Below are 9233 nucleotides of genomic sequence, written 5' to 3'. Positions count from 1 at the left end.
GCTCAGTTCCCACATCTTCCAAGTCTTGTGTTTCTCATTAATGGTTGTTTAGCATAATTGTAGGGATGCGGGTGGCACTGTGGGTTAAACCACAGAGCCTAGGACTTGCCGATCAGAAGTTTGGTGGTTCGAATCCCCGCGACAGGGTGAGCTCCTGTTGATCGGTCCCTGCTCCTGCCAACCTAGCAGTTCGAAAGCACGTCAAAGTGCAAGTAGATAGATAGGTACCGCTCCGGCGGGAAGGTAAATGGCGTTTCTGTGCGCTGCTCTGGTTTGCCAGAAGTGGCTTAGTCATGCTGGCCACATGACCCGGAAGCTGTACGCCGGCTCCCTCAGCCAGTAAAGTGAGATGAGCACCAGAAACCCACAGTCGGTCACGACTTGACCTTGTGGTCAGGGGTCCCTTTACCTTACTAGCATAATTGTAATTAGAGGTTATAATGTGCACAGAATGTGTCAGTTCTATAATAATCTGTTATGGGATGTGCATTCTCCCATGACATAGTAGGCTATGTACCAAGAAGGTTAAATTTGCTTTTGTCCCCGTCCCCCAGTGTCGTAAACTGTTCAAACCGTAGCCACAATTTCCACTTTTTAATGTCATATTCTCATAACAGTTACTGGTTTCCATAAATATTTCAGTGAAGTTTTCACTCTGCCGTCAATGTATGAAGGCTTGAGTTGAGTTCAAGCAGATCGGTACACCTCCAGAAGATCGCCAACGGAATGCATCCTGTAGAACACAGCCAAGGGAAGCCCGAAATTGACAATGACAAACCAGGTAGAGTAGCCATAAAATGATTTCTCTATTCCATTCTCAAACACCGGATGCGCTCCAAATGATGGCATGATCCACAACTGAAAAGGGGTGTGAAAAGAGCAAAAATCAGAGGATGTTTGTCAATCGCTGCTCAGGGAAGGGGGACAGTTAATATGGAGATAGCTCAATGCATTTTTTGCCTTTGATTTAGGCCCCCACTTCCTGTTCCTCCTTTTCCAGTGGCCTGAAAATCAAAGCAACCTTGGTTCCATGTGCCAGGGTTGTCCCCTGCTGCTAGTGTGATCCCATATACAAAGGTCTATCTATCCTCTTGTTTTCTTACCCCTCCCTCCCAGTACTGTTTTCCCTAGAAAGAGATGCCAGAGCTCACAATGAACGTCTCCCTCGTTTTCTTAGAATGGCAATGGCGCCCACCTGAGAGGTGCCAGAGCTGAGCTCCGACTGAAAAAAAAAGCTCTGCCCTGACCTTATATTAAGGAAGAGCAAACCGTGTTCTCATGCATTGCAGATTTTAGAAGAGATGTTTCATGGGTGCCCTAGGAGTTACTAACAAGCACAGTGGTGCCCACAGATGGTGTGTTGGCAAACTCTGCCCTAACTAATATTAACTGCTTGTAGCTTTGAGAATTGTCTTTGTCTCAAAGTAAGAGGGAAATGTGAGGGCTGGTGGCAGCAACCTCAAGTTTAGAGATGGGAGCTACTCGTGTTCCTGGGCAGGCTTTGGGGCTCTTCACTACAATCCGCACCTGAGTTTTCTATATGCACTGAAGTCAAGCACTTACTATGATGTTGCACATGATCAAGAAGCTAGAGATCTCTTTCAGAGCTTTCCTCTTCCAGTTCAAATGGCTGTAGGTCTGGATGTAGGTCTGTGAAGCTTTCCGGATGTCCTGCCTTCTCTCTGGGTTGCAAACTTTTGGGACGCTAGCATGTTCGCATTTCTCCCCTTCATTGGGATCTGCCTCCTTGTTGGCTGCAGATGAGACAGGTTCTCGACAACCAGGGGATGCAATCATGTCTTCACTGGGTGGGCTCTGGGTTGAGGCAGAGCCATTCCTGGAATGTTCATCCTGGCTGCGACCTTCATTTGCCGGCAGTGGCTGTCTATGGAGCCCCTCAATAATGAAGATGTTCTGGGTGATGTGCTGAATGATGAGGCTCACCGAATAGGCTAGGATGATGCTGTTCAACAAATCCGTTGGGTCTGTGGCCACAATGGCTACAATGGAAAAGTAAGAGATGCCTATCTGGCCTAAGGCTGCTCCCATGAGCAATATCACATCGAGGCTTCGTGTTGGGTTTTTTAGCGTGTCCAGCTCCCTCTCTTCTAAGCCATGGGCGATGGTTCCAATTAAGGCTCCTAGTGTCATCACAGGCAACAAAACAATGTAGTAGGAATAATAGAGAATGAATGCTTGATGGCTCGGGGAGGAGCTGGTGGCTTGGACCTGATACACCATGAAAATGCAGATGCCAGCGATCACTGCAAAGATGCCCAGCAATGGCCCGAAAATGACCCCATGGGGTTTGAATCTGGGCTTGGCACAAGTACTATGGTGCTGAGCTATGCGCCGGCCCACGTTCTTCCACATGACATAAAGCATGGAGCAGCAGATCAGGCAGTATTCTGTGTTGAAGGGGTACAGCAAAATATAGCCATTCTGGAAGACCTTGCAGCCTGTTTTGTTGGAGCACCTGCAGGAGCTGGTCCCATTGCCTGGAATAAGATGAGGAGAATGGCAGGATCTTATTAGAAGACTTCTATGAAGTTTGCACATGAAAAGGTGCTGGAATCAAATGCTGATACTCAACCTGCATGGGGCGATTCTGTCTTAACCCATCAGTATTGGCACACATTTCTTTTTGAAAGGCACATGACTCTATTTCTGTTCTTTGATCCTTGTGAATTACGCCTGATTGCAGCTCTGTGTTTTTTTTGCTCTTGTCTGTTTAATACTGGCATTTTAAGTTATCAGGACAGGCACAGACCAAGTAATCCAGTGATTAGACTACAGTTTGTCACATTACAAGGAAACTGGACATATCTGGAGCCACCAATCACAGTACTACTGTTGGACCATTCTCCCCTCTCTCCTACTCATTGAGGTACAGGACTGGAACTCTAAATTCTGCAATACAGTTGGGAAAGGCGGCATCAGATTGACTGGGTTTCTATTGAAGTGATGGACATGAGGCAGGAGTTGATAATGCAGGTGAGCTGCGCACAGGTGAGCTGCATGCAAGCTGCCTACCAGCCCTGTGGAGCCTCCTTTTATTGAGGCAAATATGCAAACCAAGCAGATACATTTTGGGCTGTGACCTTTACACATCTTCTGGTCCTGAGATCGTGGGGCTTGGCTACGTTGAAAACAGGATGCTGGACTATAAATGATCCATCAGGGCTCACTTAATTTCAGTGAGCAAATAACCCACCCTCCTTTTCGATCACCTAAGCTATCAATAGGGTTCATAACCTAGGTTAGCATCTTATTGCATGTGATGTCTTCACAATCACAGTTTGTCTGTGTGGAAATGTACAAAGCTTTCCACTCACCTGGCATGTTCCCCATTCTACTTCTCTACCCTTTTTAAGAAGATGAAGAATGTATCTTGTTTCTGGCTCTCTTGCCCACTTTAAAATAAAATAAAATAGAGACTGAACCTTGCCTTCATATCTCTGTATGGTATTGTTTTGTTCTGATTCAATTTCCTTGTGAACTGAGTCATCGGTCACTGCTAAGAGCCACAGCAAGAGGTTAATGGCTAAGGTCAGCATTAGCCCACATCTGTCAAAAAAAGAAACACATATTTATAGTCTTTTGACATCGGTCTTTTATTAATGAAGCTGTATTCTACCTGTTCTCACAGTATTGGTATTCAGTTCTCTTGTTGGTAACTGAATAGGGAACTTGGCTGACCTTTCAGTGTATGAGTTAACATAGCAAAGTTAAGGGCTCATCCACACTCCCACTTGTCCCATGCCCAGATAGCACAGGTCCAATGGATTTTGGCTTTTCCCAGGAAAACCCGCTCTCTATGGCTAAATCAGAGCAAACTTCAATCTGTGGAAAGACCAATTGATGTTTTCTCTGATTCAGTAGTAAAGAGCAGAGTTTACCTGGGGAAAATTGGCAGGGAAAGTGGATGTGTGAAAGTCCTTAGTTGTGTGGCTAACGCAATCCAGCTCCATGATCCTGTTCCAGTTGTGGAGTTTGGCATCGGGAGCAGAGATCAACACCCAGAGGGCTTCCTCTTTCATTAATGAAAAGATTCCTACCTAGCCTGCAAAGCTGCAGAATAAACTTTGAATGTAAAAGGTGTTTGTGAGTGAGAGAATGAGTAGGCAAGGGAGAGGAGGGCTAGCCCAAGAGAAACAACCTAAACACCTTAATGCCATTTCCTTGAATCAACCTCTGATCATAAAACTTCAGTAAATACACTTTGGGCTGCAGACAACTAAGTTCTACTCAACGTAGACCCCTTGAAATGACCAGCCCTTAGTTATGCCTGTTAACTGCTGTGGGTCTACCCTTAGTAGGACAACAACTGGATGCAATCTTATATACCGTAACTAGTGCTAGATTCTGCATAGCAAAAACCTGCTGGATCAGGCCAGTGACCTATTTGGTCCAGCACTCTATTTCACAAGGGCCAGCCAGAAGCTTATTGAATACCAGTTGCCCCAAAGCAGGACTTGAGTGCCAGTCTCCCCACTTGCGATTCCTGGCAACTGGTATTCAGAGGCCTACTCTGATGGTAGAGGTAGAATACAGCCATTGCGGCTAGTGGCCACTTATTGTCCACGAATTGGTCTAATCCTCTTTTGAAACCATCTGAGTTGGTGGCCATTGCTACCAATGGGAGCAAATTCCATAGTTTAGCTATGTGTTGTGTGACAAAGTACTTAATTTTGTTAGGGGTGGGGAATTGGTGGCCCTATGAGATGCTGTTCTCTCAACTCTCATCATCCCTTGTTGGCTGTTGGTGCTGATGAGAGTTGGGGCCATAACATCTGATAGGCCACAGGTTCTTTGCCTCTGTTATGAAGTGAGCCCCCACTGCTCCTGTTTCACCATTATGATTTGTAAAGGTTTCATGCTTCTGTTTTCCTACCTGGTGAAGTTGTGGTGAACCTGGGTGCAGTCCTTTGCATGGCACCATATAAAGTAAGTCTGAAATCAATGCAGAGAGGAAAATTAGTGTGGCGGCAATAATGAAAACAGTTTTGTACAGATGGCCAACATGTAAAAACCACTTAAAGGCTTTCTTACAATCAAGCAGTATATACTGTATTTTTCTGTCTATAAGACGCCCCCATGTATAAGATACCCCCTATTTTGGGGGACTCCAAATTAAGAAAACACCCCTCAGCACTACCCGTATATAAGATGAGCCCCAATTTTTAACCTAATTTTTTGGTTTAAAAATACCTAGTCTTATACACAGAAAAATATGGTAAATCTTGTTAAATAAATTAAACATGTTGCTTGTATTTTTGTACAGGTGATTGGGGCGCAATACTTTCCTTGCCCTGGGCACTGGCAATTCAAGCTACGCCACTGGGAGGGAGTGGGCCACTTGTTCTGTGTTCAGCTACAGATACTTGAATGTAACCTTGTTAGCATTTGAACATCTCCTGAGATATAACCAAATTCTACACTATGGGTCCTGAGATCTAGGAGCAAGTTTTCGTCTATGTGTGAATAATTTCTGAACTGGTCCAATTTTTGTCTGTTTCTTCGAATTATCAAGCAATGCCAGGTACATTGGAGAGCAAGTGTGGTGTAGTGGTTAAGAGCGGTAGTCTTGTAATCTGGGGAACCGGGTTCACGTCTCCGCTCCTCCACATGCAGCTGCTGGGTGACCTTGGGCCAGTCACATTTCTGTGAAGTCTCTCAGCCCCACTCACCTCACAGAGTGTTTGTTGTGGGGGAGGAAGGGAAAGGAGAATGTTAGCCTCTTTGAGACTCCTTAAAGGGAGTGAAAAGCAGGATATCAAATCCAAATTCCTCCTCTTCTTCTACAAGGCTGCTAGTACTTAATATAAAACTGCAATTTTGAAGGGCACTTCTGTGGTTTTCCCTTCCCTCCCTGTGTGTTGTAACTTTGCAACTTTGTGTTTTGCCTGTCTGCCCTCTTCCCACTTTGGGAGTCTCCTGTTTGCTGCAGCAGATAAAATGTGAAAGGACCAGATTGGAAATGGGAGAAACGGCAGCTGGTTTTTCCCCTGCTCCTGCAAATCTAAAGGTCTTGGAGAAAACTCAGGAGTTGAAGGTAAGCAACCGTGTGTGTGCGTGTGCACGCACATAAGCACACACACAACTCTTAGAATGGCAGCATATAATATCATTGTGTTTATACAATAATGTGTATATATACTTTTGATACCAATGATAAAAGTGAGCTCTTTTGTTAGCAAAGAGGCTGGGCTGTAGCAAAAGCAGGAGCTAATGTACCTGAATGCAGATGAAGAGGATTCCTATGGATGGGAACAAAAGGGCCACCTGGGATTTACACTGAATATGGATAATGTTGTACCCAATCCGGAACATGTGCAGGAGGACACTGCAAGCGCCAAACAGGATTAGAGAACCTGTATGAACACACAAACCAACCATATTTTGTCAAGAGCTAGCTAATAAGAGCAGTCAACCTGCGAGGTGGGGGTCCTGTTTCAGCCTGAGCACCGCATTCCCTTCTGGGCAACCAGTGGTGGGTGGGGGACCAAGGCAAAAGTGGGTGGAGCATTGAACACAGATTTTACCTTTGTACAGGTAGCTGCTTTCTACACCCACATTCCTCTCCCTTGCTTGTCTAGTTAGGAGGTAGACATGAGCAGAGTTAAAGGATGCATTGCAGCCAGGAAAAAAACACTTGCAGTGTGTGACCTGGGGAGAGTTCCAAGGGCCAGACAGAAGGACAGGGAGGGCCACATTTGGCTTTGAACCTGAGATCTCCCACCCCTGGTATTAAATAAAAGCACCTTTTAAAAAACCAAGCACAGTCCAAAAGGGAATGCACCAACAAGGTGTGCGAATGTCCCCAGAGTTTGTAGTATGTGTCTTTTTTTTAAATCTGTACTTCTTAGGCTGCCTAAAAACAATTAGTGAACCATCTCTTCTAGAGCTTCCATAGCCCACCATTAAGGTTTCCCCCAAGATGTGACACCGCCCACCTGAGAAAACAGGTACTTGGGCCTATTAACCAGGTAGGTGCCCTAGGGGCTATGCTTGGATCCTGGTATGTGAAGTACTCTAGACACATTGTCAGGACGTTGTAGATGGTGGCAGCACTGCTTACCTTTAACCCACATGGGCCCTGCATGGGCATCCCGGTACAAGATAGCATGTGGCTTCCTCCTGGTGAACAATAAATAGCTTGCCATCCAGCCTAAGGCCAGGACCTTGAGGATGGAGAGGAAGATCCAGACGTCTTCCAGCGTAATGACCACCTTGTTGAAAATCATGCTGCAGATGAAGGCGCTGCCCAGGAACACCACGTTCATGGCCATCAGTCCTGAGAAAAGCCGCCCGGCCTTCTGGGCCTGCTTGTCACGGAGGAGCAAGGAAGAGCAATGGCGGTGTAGCCATGACTTCTCATAGTTGATCTTCCAGCCCTCTGGGTTGGGGGAAGCAGTCTCATCTTCTCCAGCTTCCTGGGGATGGTGTCTCTGACGCGCTGTTGCTTTGATATCCATGGCTGGATGATGCTTTGGCTGCTGGGTAGGCAGGAGAGTTTGCTTTTAATCCCTCTAGACATTTAACAAAGGTTTGGTCATTGACACCATAAGTGCAGGACCAAGAGGTGGTTGTTGGGCTAGACTTGACCAAGTCTTTACTCCAAAGGAAGCTGCAGATGCTAGTGGGGTAGGTTCAGGGTGCTACGTATGAAGCTGTCAAACATTAAGATCAGCCGTCTACCTCCCTCGGCATTGTCTATACCAGATGTGGGAAACCCTTTTGATCCTGAGAAGTATTTCCTCAGGGGCAACCTTCTAGATTATGATTTGCAGGCACAGCTTTTCTTATTCTTTGTGACTATGAAAGGTAAATGAATTCTGTCCTCTGTGAAATCTCTCTCTCTCTCTCTCCCTGTTTCTCTTAAACCCCAAATCCTTAAAAACAAATCAGAATTGGTCATTTAGCATGCTGCCATTATTTTCCGACTTAAACACACCATGACGGGTTTTATCGGTTTAATGTGTCCTCATTGGAAACCGTCCAATTACATTTCAAAAGGAATGTTTAAAATGCATCCATCTTCTTGTCGCCAAGCCCCCAGAGCCACAATGTTTCTGGGATCCCTGATCAACCCTAAATCAAATCCCCAGCAAAGAAGGGAAGATCCAGAAAATGCAGTTTAAGGAATGTGACTTCACACTTCTTACCTCGCGCTTGATCACTGGCAGCTTCAGCAGGAAAACTGGAATAGTGGGAAACTGTCTTATCCTACATCTTCCAGGGAAACATAACTAGAAACAGGAGGTAGTAGTAGTAGTAGTAAAAGGCATTCCTTCTCCAGGGCTGCGAAGCCCTTTCCTCTCAGAAGGACTGAGAAATAGTCACAGGCAAGCAGAGCTGCCAATAAAAAGTGTAGTTTGCATTGATTTTTCCCCCTTGTTTACTTTGGGGATAGTCGTGTCATTATATTAATTACCAGGCTGAGAGGTTCATTAGAGCTGGAGAGTCCAACCAATGGGATCCAACCACCCTCATGTACACCTGCCTGGTCAGCTCACGTCAACAGTTTAAGTCTGCAGCACAGGATGTGCCGAGTGCAAAACCACAGAGCTCCATGACTAATGCTGCCGAGGCTGCAATTTGAGAGGAACCCAGGGTGCGAGAAATGGGCCCGTTCTAGGCTAACTGGATCGCCTGAAGTTTAATCGGTGCGGACTGCTACATGATCTGAATCTCTGGCCTATGTTCTTCAGAGGTTCAGAAGCTCTCCCTTTGTCATCTTGCACTCTTGTTTATTTTCTGTACAGTGGTACCTCGGGTTACATACGCTTCAGGTTACAGACTCTGCTAACCCAGAAATAGTACCTCGGGTTAAGAACTTTGCTTCAGGATGAGAACAGAAATTGTGCTCTGGTGGCACGGCAGCAGCGGGAGGCCCCATTAGCTAAAGTGGTGCTTCAGGTTAAGAACAGTTTCAGGTTAAGAACGGACCTCCGGAACAAATTAAGTACTTAAGCCGAGGTACCACTGTAATGTCTTTGAGGAAAGGTTGCTTGACCAGAACAATGGAAGATTTGCAATTAGATTAAGGAAGGTAGATTAAGGAAGGAGCTGAGGCTCCAATACTTTGGCTACCTCATGAGGAGAGAAGACTCCCTGGAAAAGACCCTGATGTTGGGAAAGATGGAGGGCACAAGGAGAAGGGGACGACAGAGGATGAGATGGTTGGATAGTGTCCGCGAAGCTACCAGCATGAGTTTGACCAAACTGCG

General features: G+C 45.9%; 2 protein-coding genes across 4 annotated transcripts in view; one reads left to right on the top strand and one right to left on the bottom strand.

The window, feature by feature from the left end:
- Nucleotides 1–579: 579 nt before the first annotated feature.
- OTOP3 (otopetrin 3) lies at nt 580–9024 on the bottom strand. Of its 3 annotated transcripts, none has more exons than XM_082211071.1 (7): nt 8169–9024; nt 7082–7496; nt 6238–6374; nt 4895–4953; nt 3449–3567; nt 1564–2498; nt 580–858 (listed from the first exon to the last, which is right to left on the bottom strand). In XM_082211071.1, exons 2-7 carry the CDS (start codon nt 7476–7478, stop codon nt 688–690), a joined length of 1818 nt encoding a protein of 605 aa, XP_082067197.1. In that variant the 5' UTR covers nt 7479–7496; nt 8169–9024; the 3' UTR covers nt 580–687. The 3 variants fall into 3 exon arrangements, with proteins under 3 accessions (XP_082067197.1, XP_082067195.1, XP_082067196.1); XM_082211069.1 differs by having other exon boundaries at nt 7082–7532; nt 8169–9023; XM_082211070.1 differs by having other exon boundaries at nt 7082–7499; nt 8169–9023.
- USH1G (USH1 protein network component sans) overlaps nt 5902–9233 on the top strand; it is a 36227-nt gene continuing 32895 nt past the window's right edge. Inside the window, exon 1 of the mRNA XM_082211112.1 lies at nt 5902–6055. The gene's annotated coding sequence lies outside the window, so the exon portion shown is untranslated. The remainder of the gene's footprint in view (nt 6056–9233) is intronic.

Source organism: Podarcis vaucheri, assembly GCF_965113315.1.
Source record: "Podarcis vaucheri genome assembly, chromosome: 2".
In the NCBI taxonomy this organism is placed as follows: domain Eukaryota; kingdom Metazoa; phylum Chordata; class Lepidosauria; order Squamata; family Lacertidae; genus Podarcis; species Podarcis vaucheri.
Note: the sequence above shows the minus strand (reverse complement) of the source record. Positions and strands in the feature narration are given on the sequence as shown.

Coding starts and splice junctions, on each gene's coding strand:
- OTOP3 (XM_082211071.1), bottom strand. CDS start 7,478: ATGGATATCAAAGCAACAGCGCGTCAGAGACACCATCCCCAGGAAGCT. Junction 6,375..7,081: donor AGGGCCCATGTGGGTTAAAG/GTAAGCAGTGCT, acceptor GTGTTCATACAG/GTTCTCTAATCCTGTTTGGC. Junction 2,499..3,448: donor TACCATACAGAGATATGAAG/GCAAGGTTCAGT, acceptor ATCTTATTCCAG/GCAATGGGACCAGCTCCTGC.